Source organism: Camelus dromedarius, chromosome X (assembly GCF_036321535.1).
Source record: "Camelus dromedarius isolate mCamDro1 chromosome X, mCamDro1.pat, whole genome shotgun sequence".
Taxonomy (NCBI): Eukaryota; Metazoa; Chordata; class Mammalia; order Artiodactyla; family Camelidae; genus Camelus; species Camelus dromedarius.
Window position 1 is genome coordinate 2,473,012 of NC_087472.1, and position 16,960 is coordinate 2,489,971.

At 55.8% G+C, this 16,960-nt stretch overlaps 3 protein-coding genes across 3 annotated transcripts; all 3 read right to left on the reverse strand.

Moving 5' to 3' along the window:
• Positions 1-1,211, reverse strand: LOC116150915 (melanoma-associated antigen 8-like). Its single transcript, XM_031446299.2, has 2 exons — positions 1,152-1,211; positions 1-1,077 (listed from the first exon to the last, which is right to left on the reverse strand). The coding sequence occupies exon 2, from the start codon at positions 997-999 to the stop codon at positions 1-3; it is 999 nt and encodes a 332-aa protein (XP_031302159.2). The 5' UTR covers positions 1,000-1,077; positions 1,152-1,211.
• Positions 1,212-7,079: 5,868 nt separating this feature from the next.
• LOC135320184 (melanoma-associated antigen 8-like) lies at positions 7,080-7,949 on the reverse strand (the record flags this gene model as incomplete). The annotated part of the gene is made up of 1 exon (XM_064482878.1): positions 7,080-7,949. A coding segment is annotated over one exon (870 nt), but the record flags the coding sequence as incomplete, so codon positions are not given.
• A 6,310-nt stretch (positions 7,950-14,259) lies between these two features.
• Positions 14,260-15,557, reverse strand: LOC135320113 (melanoma-associated antigen 8-like). The gene is made up of 2 exons (XM_064482700.1): positions 15,498-15,557; positions 14,260-15,423 (listed from the first exon to the last, which is right to left on the reverse strand). The coding sequence occupies exon 2, from the start codon at positions 15,343-15,345 to the stop codon at positions 14,347-14,349; it is 999 nt and encodes a 332-aa protein (XP_064338770.1). The 5' UTR covers positions 15,346-15,423; positions 15,498-15,557; the 3' UTR covers positions 14,260-14,346.
• Positions 15,558-16,960: the final 1,403 nt, after the last annotated feature.

The following is a 16,960-nucleotide window of genomic DNA, read 5'->3' on the forward strand; positions in this document are numbered from 1 at the left end:
TCAGGCCCCCTCTTCCTCATCACTCACTCGCTCTTCAGACAGGGACGGGAAAGAACTGGGACCCCTTCTATTGATCCTGAGGAAATGTTCCAGGACTTGCAGCTTGCTGGTCTCCGTGTAGGCCCGGGGACCCCACAGGAACTCGTGGCGAGCGGGATCGCTGTTGGCCACCTGCCGGTACTCCACGTACCCCTCCCGCACCCACACGTTGGTGATGAGCTCCCTGGGCTCCCCATAGATGAAGTGCTCCCTCCCAGCACACAGCCCCATCTTGCTAAGTGCTCCCCAGACTGCCTCCTCAGGAGCAAAGTCGCCCTCCAGGACAATCACACCCAGAAGTATCAGCAGGAGGCCAGTCTTGGGAATGCTCTGCCCATCGTCCTGCATGCCATCGTAGGTGAGGCCCAGGGTGGGGACCAGGACATACAAGTGCTCCCTGGGGTCCACCTCCTTCACATCCACCCCAAAGACCAGCTGCAGACACTCAGAGGCTTGGCTCAAGACCGCAGGGAAGTGGTCCTGGTCATCTCTGAGGACCGCATTCAGCATTTCCTCTTTTGAGGTCGGCTGCTTTGTGCGGTACTTGTGGAGCAGGAAGCCCATCAGGTCAACCATCATCAAATGTAATGCATCGTGGAGCCGGGACTCGGCATCTGCCGGGTCCTGCCCGGTGCTGGGCCCCTCCTCACCTTGGCTTCTGAGGCCATTGTCTTCCGACTGGCTCCAGGGAGGGGCTGCCACGGCTGTGGGGGAGGGGCAGACACCCTGAGGGCTCTGCGCGGGACTGGGTGTCCCAGAATCAGCCACCTCCTCGCCACTGCCCAGGAACAGGACTGAGTAGGAAGACGAGGAGGAGAAGGAGGAGGAGGAGGAGGAGGAGGAGGGAGACAACGGGGATGCGCCCTCCTCCTCCTCAACCCAAATGTCCTGCTCATCCTCGGAATCCTCAGCCTCTCTTGGGTCGTGAAAGTCGGCTTCAGTGTGGTGGAGGTCACGCATCTGAACGGGAGGCACGGTGAGTGGTGTCGGGCAGCTGAGAGCAGCGAGGGCAGGGGTGACAGATGGGGACCCACGGGCCTGGGGAAGAAAGGGAGTGTCAGTGGCCCGGGCTGAGAAACCCACCGTGGGGGGCTCTGACAAAGGCTACTTACAGGTCTCCTCTTCAGGGGTGCCCTCGGCCTCACAGGGGCTCTCCTCCTGGTGGACGGTCGTCTGTGAACCTGACGGGGGAAGTGAGGCGGCTCCTCAGGGTGCAGCCGGCACAGCCCGAGGTTCTGGGGGCAACACGGGGTGTGTGGAGTGGACGTTGGCCTCGCGGGGTCCCCTCTGTTCCGGGAGCCCCCGGGTACACACTCAGGGCCCACACCTCACCTTCAGTCCTGGCACTGCCAGCCTCCTGTGCTCTGTGACCCGAGAACACGTGTCTCAGACCTAGGCCTTCCCGGTGTCTGGAGCCCCTGGGAGAGAAAGGAGGGGAGACCTCGGATCTACACTGTGGCACAGCCCTGGACCCGCGTGCTGGCAGGAGGCCTGGGCTCTGGCAGGTTCCCACTCTTCTAGGGTGGGAGGTCCTGTCCGCGCTAACTCAGGGTCCTCACCGGGACTCCAAGCGGGACCTGGGATTCTGCTCTGCAACCACCTGAGGGCCCCATCCTGATAGTAGGTCCCCGGTCTCTCTGAGCCCTGGATGCCGAAGTCAGGACACACCACGTGTGCTCATCCCGCATTGAGGCCTCCCAGGGCTGACAGCAGGGGCAGGATCGGTTGCGTCCCCTCTGTTCTGGGATCTCGGGTCCCTCACTCCTCCCTCGGGGTCACCTTGACTCCTGGCAGGACCTGGGATTCCCCTCTCAGCCCACCTGAGGCCCCGCCCGTCATACCAAGACCCCAGTCCCTCTGAGACCCGCATTTCAGGAACTGCTGCCCGAGGTCCTCCCGCCCCATGGCCTCCCACGACTGACTCTGTTCTGGGGTCCAGGGTCCCTGAATGCAAACTCGCGGTTGTCACCTTCACTCCCAGGCGGCCCTGAGATTCTCTCCTCCGCAGACCTGAGGCCCCCTCCCTTTCACTATGTCCCCGGTCTGTCTGAGACTCGAATGCGGAAGTCAGGACAAACCACGTGGGCCTGTCGTCCCCTCGGGCCGCCGGACAGCTGAAAGCAAGGGCGACTCTCTGTGGGATGGCCACTTTTCTGGGTTCAGGGGCCCCTCCTTCCTGCTTGAGGGTCCTCACTTTGACTCAGGCGGCATGTAGCCTCCCCTTGGAGCCCCCGAGGCCCCGCCCCTCATCCCAGGACCCCAGTCCCTCCGAGACCCGGATGTCGGGAAATGCCACCGGTGGTCACCCTGCCCCTAGGCCTCCAAGGTCCAACACTGTCTTGGGGTCCAGGATCCTTCCGTTCTCCCTCGGGGTCCTCACTTTGACTCAGGCAGCATGTGGTCTCCCCTCTGGCCACCCAATCCCTGCCCCTCATCCCAGGACCCCAGTCCCTCGGAGACCCGGATGTCAGGAAATGCCACCGGTGGTCACCCTGCCCCTAGGCCTCCAAGGTCCAACACTGTCTTGGGGTCCAGGATCCTTCCGTTCTCCCTCGGGGTCCTCACTTTGACTCAGGCAGCATGTGGTCTCCCCTCTGGCCACCCAATCCCCGCCCCTCATCCCAGGACCCCAGTTCCTCCGAGACCCGGATGGCGGGAAATGCCGCCGGTGCTTATTCCGACCTATGGCCTCCCAGGACCGACTGTGTTTTGGGGTCCAGGGTCCCTCACTGCTCGCTCGCGGTCGTCACCTTCACTCCTAGTGGGACCTGGGATTCTCTCCTCTGCAGATCTGAGGGTCCCCCCCTCATCTCACACGAAGTCCCCGGTCTCTGTGAGACCAGGGTGCCGCAGTCACGACACAACACGGGGGCCTGTCCTGCCCTCGGGCCTCCGGACAGCTGATAGCAAGGGCCCCTTTCTGTGGGATGGCCTCTTTTCCGGGTTCGGGGTCCCCTCAGTTTTCCCTCAGGGTCGTCACTTAGGCGTCGTGTCGTCTAGCCTCTGGCCACCCGAGGCCCCGCCCCTCATCGCAGGACCCCCGTCCCTCGGAGACCCGGGTGTGAGGAAGTCAGGGCCCCACGAGTGCTCATCCCACCCAGGCCCTCCCAGGGCTGACAGCAGGGGCGGGGATCTGTGGGGCCCATGCTGTCCTCCGTCAGGGTCCTCACCTTGAGCCCCGGCGGGTCCTGGGACGCCCCCTTGTTGAGCCGAGCCCACACCTTCACACCAAGGCCCTCACTGCCCAGAGACCCCCAGGGGCGTCTGTGGACTCACAGCAGGCCACCAAGCCCAGGGCTTCCCAGGACTGTGGACGCCAGGCGCTGAGATGGATTCCCCGGGGGTCCCTCAGCCTTCCCTCTGCTCCTCACCTGGGCTCCAGGCTGGGCCTGGGCCCCTCCCTCTGCCCACCTCAGTTTGCTCCCCTTGGACCCAGGCCCCTCCACAGCCAGGACCCCCGAGAGGGAAGCGGGGGTGGGGGTTGGGGCACTGCTCCCCGCAACCCTGCCTGCGGTCTCCCAGGGCTGACAGCAGAACCGACCTGGATTCCCTGCAACCCGAGTCCCTCCACACGGTTCTACCTTGACTCCTGGCAGCGCTGGGCTCCTTCCCTGTGCAGACCTGAAGCCGGCCTCCCTCACCCAGGCCCTCACCTCTCTCACCCCCCAGGGAGGGGGCATCAGCGCCCGTCACATCCGGACCCCGTGCCCGGGGGTCTCCCAGGGCTGTCGGGAGGGCCGGAGGTGGATTCCCTGTTTGGAATTCAGCCTCGGTGGGTGTTTCCTCCCTGCGATGTCCAGGACCATTCCTCATCTATGGCTTTGGATTCTGACCATCGAGGGGAGCTGACCCATCAGTGTAAGTGTCCAGCAGACCGTTTCCAAGAACACACCCCAGTAAATCCTACCCCAAGTTTGGGGCGGTTACCAAACCTCTTCAACTATATATGCCAGGACGGAGTACACTGTGAGCCACGTCAAACGCCACTCCTCCCTGCAGTTGGAGCATTCTGAGTGTCCTAGCAGCTCAGGCAGGATAACCAGGTCTCTAAGCATCCCTGAACAAAGTACACCTTCCCCCCTCGCCCAGGAGATGTATCCACGATCCCAGAGGGACTTCTCAGAGCAATCTCCCACCTGACACGTTCCTCTCACCACTAACAAGCGCCGTCTGCACGTCTGCCTGCCGCCACCACCCAGCTTCATTACCATCACCTCCCACAGAAGGACCTCCCCCCCAGCTTCCCAAAGCCCCGAACTGCCCTGGCGCTGGGCACTTACACTTGGGTGCTCTCTCCCGGACCCCCACCCCCTCGCCCTATTTTTATTTGCCCTATGGGACTTAGGAGACCTTTCACCAACTTCCCGATGTGACTGCGGCTCCTAGACTATCCTAGGTGTGGGCTGTCCTGCTTTTCCGAGTGTCCCCACTGCTAACACCGAGCCCTCCAGAGAGCAGAGGCTCGGTGAACGTCTGCGGATGAACTGAGATGGTGAGCAGGGATCCTACTGATCCAGGTTGATTTTCTCCTACTTTCTTAACTAAGCCAGACAAATCCAGGTTATACACACATAATTATAATTTTATAGACTGACAGAAGAAAAGGGATAAGGAGCCAATAATTAACTATCGCTTACTTTTACTTCTCTCTTTCTTGACCCCACCAATTTTAGTGCTGATCACTCTCACATTTCCAAGTAAATTTCTATTCCAATGCGGTGTTACCTACTTTGGCATGACACAGTATGATGGAAACTTTCCCAATTTGTTTTACAAAATAGCAAAACTCAGTCTTGGGCTGCCTAAGTACCAGTACGTGTATAATCAATATCATCCACAAACTAAGATACTGAAGCTTATTAAATATTATTATTAATATACAGAAATCTGTTGCATCTTATACACTAACAAAGGAGTATCAGAAAGAGAAATTAAGGAAACAATCCCATTTACCATCACATCAAAGAGAATAAATAATCTAGTAATAAACCTAGCTAAGGAGACCAAAGACCTGTACTCCAATAACTACAAGACACTGATGCAAGAAGCTGAAGATGACACCAACAGATGGAAAGATATACCGTGTTCTTGGATTGGAAGAATCAGTGTTGTTGACCAAACAACCCAGTGACCATACTACCCAAGGCAATCTACAGATTCAAAGCAATCCCTGTCAAAATAACAATGGCATTTTTCTCAGAACCAGAACAAATAATTTAAAAAAGTGTCTGGAAAAAGAAAAGAACCCCAATAGCTAAAACAATCTTGGGAATGAAGAACAGAGCTGGAGAAATCATGCTCCCTGACGTTAGACTATACTACAAAGCTGTAGTAATCAAAACAGTGCGGTTCTGGCCCCCAAACAGACACACAGATCAATGGAACAGGATAGAGAGGCGAGAAGTAAACCCACACACTTACCGTCAATTAATGTACGACAAAGGAAGCAAGGATATTGAATGGAGAAAAGACAGTCTCTTCAATAAGTGGCTCTGGGAAAACTGGACAGCTACCTGTCAAACAATGAACTTAGAACATTCTCTAACACCATATACAAAAATAAACTCAAAATAGATTAAAGATCTACATTTAAGACTGGATACTATAATACTCCTAGAGGAAAACATAGGCAGAACACTCTCTGACATAAATTACAGCAATAACTTTTTGGATCCATGTCCTAAAACAAAGGAAATAAAAGGAAAAATAAACAGCGGGGACCTAATTATACTTAAAAGCTTCTGCACAGCAAGGGAACCCACTGACTAAATTAAAACAACAACCTACTGAAGGGGAGAAAATATTTGCAAACGTTACAACTGACAAGGGAGCAATAACCACCATATATAAACAGCTCATACAATTCAACATCAAAAAAACAAATGACCCAACTAAAAACGGGCAGAACAACACAATAGACATTTGTCCAAAGAGGAAATGCAGGTGGCCAGCAGGCACGTGAAAAGATGCTCAGTATAATTAACCATCAGGGAAATGCAAATCAAAACCACAATGACATATCACCTTATACCTGTCAGAATGGCTACCTTCAAAAGGAACGCAAATAGCAAATGTTGGCGAAGATGTGGAGAGAAGGGATCCCTCCTACACTGTTGGTGGGGATGTAAATTGGTGTGACCACTCTGGAAAACAGTATGCCGTTTCTCAAAAAACTAAAACTAGAACTACCAAGTGACCCAGCAATTCCATTCCTGGGTATACATCTCAAAAAAAAAAAAAAAAAAAAAAAACCAGATACTAATTTGAAAAGATACACGCACCCAATATTCATAGCAGCGTTATCTACAATTGCCAAGATGTGGAAGGAACCTAAATGTCCATCAGCAGATGAATGGACACACACACACACAGACACACACACACACACACACAGAAACACCTCGGAATATTACTCAGCCATAAAAAACAAAATTTTGCCGTTTGCAGCAAGATGGATGGACTTGGAGGACATTATGCTAAGTGAAATAAATCAGACAGAGAAAGACAAATACTGCATGATATCAATTTATATGTGGACTCTAAAAAATACAACAAACTAGTGAGTATAACAAAGAAGAAGCAGGCTCATAGAGAACAAACTAGTGATTACCAGTGGGGAGGGGTGAGGGGCAAGGGGCAATATAGGGGTGAGGGAGTGGGAAGTACAAACTATTGGGTGTAAGGAAGGTTCAAGAATGTATTGCAGAACAAGGCGTATATAACCAATATTTTCTCATAACTGTAAATAAAATGTAATCTTTAAAAAGACTGTATAATAAAATAAAGTATACTGATATTTATTAAAACGAATAACATCTGAAACATCACTAAAGGAAATGAAGATGAACTTCCATATCATTGTAGAGAACAGGAGCCCAGAGATGCTGTACACCGTGTCCCCCCCACTGGCCCGGGCCCTCACTACTTAGGATGCTGACTCCTTGCTCCTCAGACACACAGTGAAGAGTCAGCCTCACTTCCTGCCCGGCAGGAGAAGCTGCCGGACAGGGGCCTAGAAGGAGCCCAGCTGCAAGTCTGGCTCAGGCCCCCTCTTCCTCATCACTCACTCGCTCTTCAGACAGGGACGGGAAAGAACTGGGACCCCTTCTATTGATCCTGAGGAAATGTTCCAGGACTTGCAGCTTGCTGGTCTCCGTGTAGGCCCGGGGACCCCACAGGAACTCGTGGCGAGCGGGATCGCTGTTGGCCACCTGCCGGTACTCCACGTACCCCTCCCGCACCCACACGTTGGTGATGAGCTCCCTGGGCTCCCCATAGATGAAGTGCTCCCTCCCAGCACACAGCCCCATCTTGCTAAGTGCTCCCCAGACTGCCTCCTCAGGAGCAAAGTCGCCCTCCAGGACAATCACACCCAGAAGTATCAGCAGGAGGCCAGTCTTGGGAATGCTCTGCCCATCGTCCTGCATGCCATCGTAGGTGAGGCCCAGGGTGGGGACCAGGACATACAAGTGCTCCCTGGGGTCCACCTCCTTCACATCCACCCCAAAGACCAGCTGCAGACACTCAGAGGCTTGGCTCAAGACCGCAGGGAAGTGGTCCTGGTCATCTCTGAGGACCGCATTCAGCATTTCCTCTTTTGAGGTCGGCTGCTTTGTGCGGTACTTGTGGAGCAGGAAGCCCATCAGGTCAACCATCATCAAATGTAATGCATCGTGGAGCCGGGACTCGGCATCTGCCGGGTCCTGCCCGGTGCTGGGCCCCTCCTCACCTTGGCTTCTGAGGCCATTGTCTTCCGACTGGCTCCAGGGAGGGGCTGCCACGGCTGTGGGGGAGGGGCAGACACCCTGAGGGCTCTGCGCGGGACTGGGTGTCCCAGAATCAGCCACCTCCTCGCCACTGCCCAGGAACAGGGCTGAGTAGGAAGACGAGGAGGAGAAGGAGGAGGAGGAGGAGGAGGAGGAGGGAGACAACGGGGATGCGCCCTCCTCCTCCTCAACCCAAATGTCCTGCTCATCCTCGGAATCCTCAGCCTCTCTTGGGTCGTGAAAGTCGGCTTCAGTGTGGTGGAGGTCACGCATCTGAACGGGAGGCACGGTGAGTGGTGTCGGGCAGCTGAGAGCAGCGAGGGCAGGGGTGACAGATGGGGACCCACGGGCCTGGGGAAGAAAGGGAGTGTCAGTGGCCCGGGCTGAGAAACCCACCGTGGGGGGCTCTGACAAAGGCTACTTACAGGTCTCCTCTTCAGGGGTGCCCTCGGCCTCACAGGGGCTCTCCTCCTGGTGGACGGTCGTCTGTGAACCTGACGGGGGAAGTGAGGCGGCTCCTCAGGGTGCAGCCGGCACAGCCCGAGGTTCTGGGGGCAACACGGGGTGTGTGGAGTGGACGTTGGCCTCGCGGGGTCCCCTCTGTTCCGGGAGCCCCCGGGTACACACTCAGGGCCCACACCTCACCTTCAGTCCTGGCACTGCCAGCCTCCTGTGCTCTGTGACCCGAGAACACGTGTCTCAGACCTAGGCCTTCCCGGTGTCTGGAGCCCCTGGGAGAGAAAGGAGGGGAGACCTCGGATCTACACTGTGGCACAGCCCTGGACCCGCGTGCTGGCAGGAGGCCTGGGCTCTGGCAGGTTCCCACTCTTCTAGGGTGGGAGGTCCTGTCCGCGCTAACTCAGGGTCCTCACCGGGACTCCAAGCGGGACCTGGGATTCTGCTCTGCAACCACCTGAGGGCCCCATCCTGATAGTAGGTCCCCGGTCTCTCTGAGCCCTGGATGCCGAAGTCAGGACACACCACGTGTGCTCATCCCGCATTGAGGCCTCCCAGGGCTGACAGCAGGGGCAGGATCGGTTGCGTCCCCTCTGTTCTGGGATCTCGGGTCCCTCACTCCTCCCTCGGGGTCACCTTGACTCCTGGCAGGACCTGGGATTCCCCTCTCAGCCCACCTGAGGCCCCGCCCGTCATACCAAGACCCCAGTCCCTCTGAGACCCGCATTTCAGGAACTGCTGCCCGAGGTCCTCCCGCCCCATGGCCTCCCACGACTGACTCTGTTCTGGGGTCCAGGGTCCCTGAATGCAAACTCGCGGTTGTCACCTTCACTCCCAGGCGGCCCTGAGATTCTCTCCTCCGCAGACCTGAGGCCCCCGCCCTTTCACTATGTCCCCGGTCTGTCTGAGACTCGAATGCGGAAGTCAGGACAAACCACGTGGGCCTGTCGTCCCCTCGGGCCGCCGGACAGCTGAAAGCAAGGGCGACTCTCTGTGGGATGGCCACTTTTCTGGGTTCAGGGGCCCCTCCTTCCTGCTTGAGGGTCCTCACTTTGACTCAGGCGGCATGTAGCCTCCCCTTGGAGCCCCCGAGGCCCCGCCCCTCATCCCAGGACCCCAGTCCCTCCGAGACCCGGATGTCGGGAAATGCCACCGGTGGTCACCCTGCCCCTAGGCCTCCAAGGTCCAACACTGTCTTGGGGTCCAGGATCCTTCCGTTCTCCCTCGGGGTCCTCACTTTGACTCAGGCAGCATGTGGTCTCCCCTCTGGCCACCCAATCCCCGCCCCTCATCCCAGGACCCCAGTCCCTCGGAGACCCGGATGTCAGGAAATGCCACCGGTGGTCACCCTGCCCCTAGGCCTCCAAGGTCCAACACTGTCTTGGGGTCCAGGATCCTTCCGTTCTCCCTCGGGGTCCTCACTTTGACTCAGGCAGCATGTGGTCTCCCCTCTGGCCACCCAATCCCCGCCCCTCATCCCAGGACCCCAGTTCCTCGGAGACCCGGATGTCAGGAAATGCCACCGGTGGTCACCCTGCCCCTAGGCCTCCAAGGTCCAACACTGTCTTGGGGTCCAGGATCCTTCCGTTCTCCCTCGGGGTCCTCACTTTGACTCAGGCGGCATGTAGCCTCCCCTTGGAACCCCCGAAGACCCGCCCCTCATCCCAGGACCCCAGTCCCTCCGAGACCCGGATGGCGGGAAATGCCGCCGGTGCTTATTCCGACCTATGGCCTCCCAGGACCGACTGTGTTTTGGGGTCCAGGGTCCCTCACTGCTCGCTCGCGGTCGTCACCTTCACTCCTAGTGGGACCTGGGATTCTCTCCTCTGCAGATCTGAGGGTCCCCCCCTCATCTCACACGAAGTCCCCGGTCTCTGTGAGACCAGGGTGCCGCAGTCACGACACAACACGGGGGCCTGTCCTGCCCTCGGGCCTCCGGACAGCTGATAGCAAGGGCCCCTTTCTGTGGGATGGCCTCTTTTCCGGGTTCGGGGTCCCCTCAGTTTTCCCTCAGGGTCGTCACTTAGGCGTCGTGTCGTCTAGCCTCTGGCCACCCGAGGCCCCGCCCCTCATCGCAGGACCCCCGTCCCTCGGAGACCCGGGTGTGAGGAAGTCAGGGCCCCACGAGTGCTCATCCCACCCAGGCCCTCCCAGGGCTGACAGCAGGGGCGGGGATCTGTGGGGCCCATGCTGTCCTCCGTCAGGGTCCTCACCTTGAGCCCCGGCGGGTCCTGGGACGCCCCCTTGTTGAGCCGAGCCCACACCTTCACACCAAGGCCCTCACTGCCCAGAGACCCCCAGGGGCGTCTGTGGACTCACAGCAGGCCACCAAGCCCAGGGCTTCCCAGGACTGTGGACGCCAGGCGCTGAGATGGATTCCCCGGGGGTCCCTCAGCCTTCCCTCTGCTCCTCACCTGGGCTCCAGGCTGGGCCTGGGCCCCTCCCTCTGCCCACCTCAGTTTGCTCCCCTTGGACCCAGGCCCCTCCACAGCCAGGACCCCCGAGAGGGAAGCGGGGGTGGGGGTTGGGGCACTGCTCCCCGCAACCCTGCCTGCGGTCTCCCAGGGCTGACAGCAGAACCGACCTGGATTCCCTGCAACCCGAGTCCCTCCACACGGTTCTACCTTGACTCCTGGCAGCGCTGGGCTCCTTCCCTGTGCAGACCTGAAGCCGGCCTCCCTCACCCAGGCCCTCACCTCTCTCACCCCCCAGGGAGGGGGCATCAGCGCCCGTCACATCCGGACCCCGTGCCCGGGGGTCTCCCAGGGCTGTCGGGAGGGCCGGAGGTGGATTCCCTGTTTGGAATTCAGCCTCGGTGGGTGTTTCCTCCCTGCGATGTCCAGGACCATTCCTCATCTATGGCTTTGGATTCTGACCATCGAGGGGAGCTGACCCATCAGTGTAAGTGTCCAGCAGACCGTTTCCAAGAACACACCCCAGTAAATCCTACCCCAAGTTTGGGGCGGTTACCAAACCTCTTCAACTATATATGCCAGGACGGAGTACACTGTGAGCCACGTCAAACGCCACTCCTCCCTGCAGTTGGAGCATTCTGAGTGTCCTAGCAGCTCAGGCAGGATAACCAGGTCTCTAAGCATCCCTGAACAAAGTACACCTTCCCCCCTCGCCCAGGAGATGTATCCACGATCCCAGAGGGACTTCTCAGAGCAATCTCCCACCTGACACGTTCCTCTCACCACTAACAAGCGCCGTCTGCACGTCTGCCTGCCGCCACCACCCAGCTTCATTACCATCACCTCCCACAGAAGGACCTCCCCCCCAGCTTCCCAAAGCCCCGAACTGCCCTGGCGCTGGGCACTTACACTTGGGTGCTCTCTCCCGGACCCCCACCCCCTCGCCCTATTTTTATTTGCCCTATGGGACTTAGGAGACCTTTCACCAACTTCCCGATGTGACTGCGGCTCCTAGACTATCCTAGGTGTGGGCTGTCCTGCTTTTCCGAGTGTCCCCACTGCTAACACCGAGCCCTCCAGAGAGCAGAGGCTCGGTGAACGTCTGCGGATGAACTGAGATGGTGAGCAGGGATCCTACTGATCCAGGTTGATTTTCTCCTACTTTCTTAACTAAGCCAGACAAATCCAGGTTATACACACATAATTATAATTTTATAGACTGACAGAAGAAAAGGGATAAGGAGCCAATAATTAACTATCGCTTACTTTTACTTCTCTCTTTCTTGACCCCACCAATTTTAGTGCTGATCACTCTCACATTTCCAAGTAAATTTCTATTCCAATGCGGTGTTACCTACTTTGGCATGACACAGTATGATGGAAACTTTCCCAATTTGTTTTACAAAATAGCAAAACTCAGTCTTGGGCTGCCTAAGTACCAGTACGTGTATAATCAATATCATCCACAAACTAAGATACTGAAGCTTATTAAATATTATTATTAATATACAGAAATCTGTTGCATCTTATACACTAACAAAGGAGTATCAGAAAGAGAAATTAAGGAAACAATCCCATTTACCATCACATCAAAGAGAATAAATAATCTAGTAATAAACCTAGCTAAGGAGACCAAAGACCTGTACTCCAATAACTACAAGACACTGATGCAAGAAGCTGAAGATGACACCAACAGATGGAAAGATATACCGTGTTCTTGGATTGGAAGAATCAGTGTTGTTGACCAAACAACCCAGTGACCATACTACCCAAGGCAATCTACAGATTCAAAGCAATCCCTGTCAAAATAACAATGGCATTTTTCTCAGAACCAGAACAAATAATTTAAAAAAGTGTCTGGAAAAAGAAAAGAACCCCAATAGCTAAAACAATCTTGGGAATGAAGAACAGAGCTGGAGAAATCATGCTCCCTGACGTTAGACTATACTACAAAGCTGTAGTAATCAAAACAGTGCGGTTCTGGCCCCCAAACAGACACACAGATCAATGGAACAGGATAGAGAGGCGAGAAGTAAACCCACACACTTACCGTCAATTAATGTACGACAAAGGAAGCAAGGATATTGAATGGAGAAAAGACAGTCTCTTCAATAAGTGGCTCTGGGAAAACTGGACAGCTACCTGTCAAACAATGAACTTAGAACATTCTCTAACACCATATACAAAAATAAACTCAAAATAGATTAAAGATCTACATTTAAGACTGGATACTATAATACTCCTAGAGGAAAACATAGGCAGAACACTCTCTGACATAAATTACAGCAATAACTTTTTGGATCCATGTCCTAAAACAAAGGAAATAAAAGGAAAAATAAACAGCGGGGACCTAATTATACTTAAAAGCTTCTGCACAGCAAGGGAACCCACTGACTAAATTAAAACAACAACCTACTGAAGGGGAGAAAATATTTGCAAACGTTACAACTGACAAGGGAGCAATAACCACCATATATAAACAGCTCATACAATTCAACATCAAAAAAACAAATGACCCAACTAAAAACGGGCAGAACAACACAATAGACATTTGTCCAAAGAGGAAATGCAGGTGGCCAGCAGGCACGTGAAAAGATGCTCAGTATAATTAACCATCAGGGAAATGCAAATCAAAACCACAATGACATATCACCTTATACCTGTCAGAATGGCTACCTTCAAAAGGAACGCAAATAGCAAATGTTGGCGAAGATGTGGAGAGAAGGGATCCCTCCTACACTGTTGGTGGGGATGTAAATTGGTGTGACCACTCTGGAAAACAGTATGCCGTTTCTCAAAAAACTAAAACTAGAACTACCAAGTGACCCAGCAATTCCATTCCTGGGTATACATCTCAAAAAAAAAAAAAAAAAAAAAAAAAACCAGATACTAATTTGAAAAGATACACGCACCCAATATTCATAGCAGCGTTATCTACAATTGCCAAGATGTGGAAGGAACCTAAATGTCCATCAGCAGATGAATGGACACACACACACACAGACACACACACACACACACACAGAAACACCTCGGAATATTACTCAGCCATAAAAAACAAAATTTTGCCGTTTGCAGCAAGATGGATGGACTTGGAGGACATTATGCTAAGTGAAATAAATCAGACAGAGAAAGACAAATACTGCATGATATCAATTTATATGTGGACTCTAAAAAATACAACAAACTAGTGAGTATAACAAAGAAGAAGCAGGCTCATAGAGAACAAACTAGTGATTACCAGTGGGGAGGGGTGAGGGGCAAGGGGCAATATAGGGGTGAGGGAGTGGGAAGTACAAACTATTGGGTGTAAGGAAGGTTCAAGAATGTATTGCAGAACAAGGCGTATATAACCAATATTTTCTCATAACTGTAAATAAAATGTAATCTTTAAAAAGACTGTATAATAAAATAAAGTATACTGATATTTATTAAAACGAATAACATCTGAAACATCACTAAAGGAAATGAAGATGAACTTCCATATCATTGTAGAGAACAGGAGCCCAGAGATGCTGTACACCGTGTCCCCCCCACTGGCCCGGGCCCTCACTACCTAGGAGGCTGACTGCTTCCTCCTCAGACACACAGTGAAGAGTCAGCCTCACTTCCTGCCCGGCAGGAGAAGCTGCCGGACAGGGGCCTAGAAGGAGCCCAGCTGCAAGTCTGGCTCAGGCCCCCTCTTCCTCATCACTCACTCGCTCTTCAGACAGGGACGGGAAAGAACTGGGACCCCTTCTATTGATCCTGAGGAAATGTTCCAGGACTTGCAGCTTGCTGGTCTCCGTGTAGGCCCGGGGACCCCACAGGAACTCGTGGCGAGCGGGATCGCTGTTGGCCACCTGCCGGTACTCCACGTACCCCTCCCGCACCCACACGTTGGTGATGAGCTCCCTGGGCTCCCCATAGATGAAGTGCTCCCTCCCAGCACACAGCCCCATCTTGCTAAGTGCTCCCCAGACTGCCTCCTCAGGAGCAAAGTCGCCCTCCAGGACAATCACACCCAGAAGTATCAGCAGGAGGCCAGTCTTGGGAATGCTCTGCCCATCGTCCTGCATGCCATCGTAGGTGAGGCCCAGGGTGGGGACCAGGACATACAAGTGCTCCCTGGGGTCCACCTCCTTCACATCCACCCCAAAGACCAGCTGCAGACACTCAGAGGCTTGGCTCAAGACCGCAGGGAAGTGGTCCTGGTCATCTCTGAGGACCGCATTCAGCATTTCCTCTTTTGAGGTCGGCTGCTTTGTGCGGTACTTGTGGAGCAGGAAGCCCATCAGGTCAACCATCATCAAATGTAATGCATCGTGGAGCCGGGACTCGGCATCTGCCGGGTCCTGCCCGGTGCTGGGCCCCTCCTCACCTTGGCTTCTGAGGCCATTGTCTTCCGACTGGCTCCAGGGAGGGGCTGCCACGGCTGTGGGGGAGGGGCAGACACCCTGAGGGCTCTGCGCGGGACTGGGTGTCCCAGAATCAGCCACCTCCTCGCCACTGCCCAGGAACAGGACTGAGTAGGAAGACGAGGAGGAGAAGGAGGAGGAGGAGGAGGAGGAGGAGGGAGACAACGGGGATGCGCCCTCCTCCTCCTCAACCCAAATGTCCTGCTCATCCTCGGAATCCTCAGCCTCTCTTGGGTCGTGAAAGTCGGCTTCAGTGTGGTGGAGGTCACGCATCTGAACGGGAGGCACGGTGAGTGGTGTCGGGCAGCTGAGAGCAGCGAGGGCAGGGGTGACAGATGGGGACCCACGGGCCTGGGGAAGAAAGGGAGTGTCAGTGGCCCGGGCTGAGAAACCCACCGTGGGGGGCTCTGACAAAGGCTACTTACAGGTCTCCTCTTCAGGGGTGCCCTCGGCCTCACAGGGGCTCTCCTCCTGGTGGACGGTCGTCTGTGAACCTGACGGGGGAAGTGAGGCGGCTCCTCAGGGTGCAGCCGGCACAGCCCGAGGTTCTGGGGGCAACACGGGGTGTGTGGAGTGGACGTTGGCCTCGCGGGGTCCCCTCTGTTCTGGGAGCCCCCGGGTACACACTCAGGGCCCACACCTCACCTTCAGTCCTGGCACTGCCAGCCTCCTGTGCTCTGTGACCCGAGAACACGTGTCTCAGACCTAGGCCTTCCCGGTGTCTGGAGCCCCTGGGAGAGAAAGGAGGGGAGACCTCGGATCTACACTGTGGCACAGCCCTGGACCCGCGTGCTGGCAGGAGGCCTGGGCTCTGGCAGGTTCCCACTCTTCTAGGGTGGGAGGTCCTGTCCGCGCTAACTCAGGGTCCTCACCGGGACTCCAAGCGGGACCTGGGATTCTGCTCTGCAACCACCTGAGGGCCCCATCCTGATAGTAGGTCCCCGGTCTCTCTGAGCCCTGGATGCCGAAGTCAGGACACACCACGTGTGCTCATCCCGCATTGAGGCCTCCCAGGGCTGACAGCAGGGGCAGGATCGGTTGCGTCCCCTCTGTTCTGGGATCTCGGGTCCCTCACTCCTCCCTCGGGGTCACCTTGACTCCTGGCAGGACCTGGGATTCCCCTCTCAGCCCACCTGAGGCCCCGCCCGTCATACCAAGACCCCAGTCCCTCTGAGACCCGCATTTCAGGAACTGCTGCCCGAGGTCCTCCCGCCCCATGGCCTCCCACGACTGACTCTGTTCTGGGGTCCAGGGTCCCTGAATGCAAACTCGCGGTTGTCACCTTCACTCCCAGGCGGCCCTGAGATTCTCTCCTCCGCAGACCTGAGGCCCCCGCCCTTTCACTATGTCCCCGGTCTGTCTGAGACTCGAATGCGGAAGTCAGGACAAACCACGTGGGCCTGTCGTCCCCTCGGGCCGCCGGACAGCTGAAAGCAAGGGCGACTCTCTGTGGGATGGCCACTTTTCTGGGTTCAGGGGCCCCTCCTTCCTGCTTGAGGGTCCTCACTTTGACTCAGGCGGCATGTAGCCTCCCCTTGGAGCCCCCGAGGCCCCGCCCCTCATCCCAGGACCCCAGTCCCTCCGAGACCCGGATGTCGGGAAATGCCACCGGTGGTCACCCTGCCCCTAGGCCTCCAAGGTCCAACACTGTCTTGGGGTCCAGGATCCTTCCGTTCTCCCTCGGGGTCCTCACTTTGACTCAGGCAGCATGTGGTCTCCCCTCTGGCCACCCAATCCCCGCCCCTCATCCCAGGACCCCAGTCCCTCGGAGACCCGGATGTCAGGAAATGCCACCGGTGGTCACCCTGCCCCTAGGCCTCCAAGGTCCAACACTGTCTTGGGGTCCAGGATCCTTCCGTTCTCCCTCGGGGTCCTCACTTTGACTCAG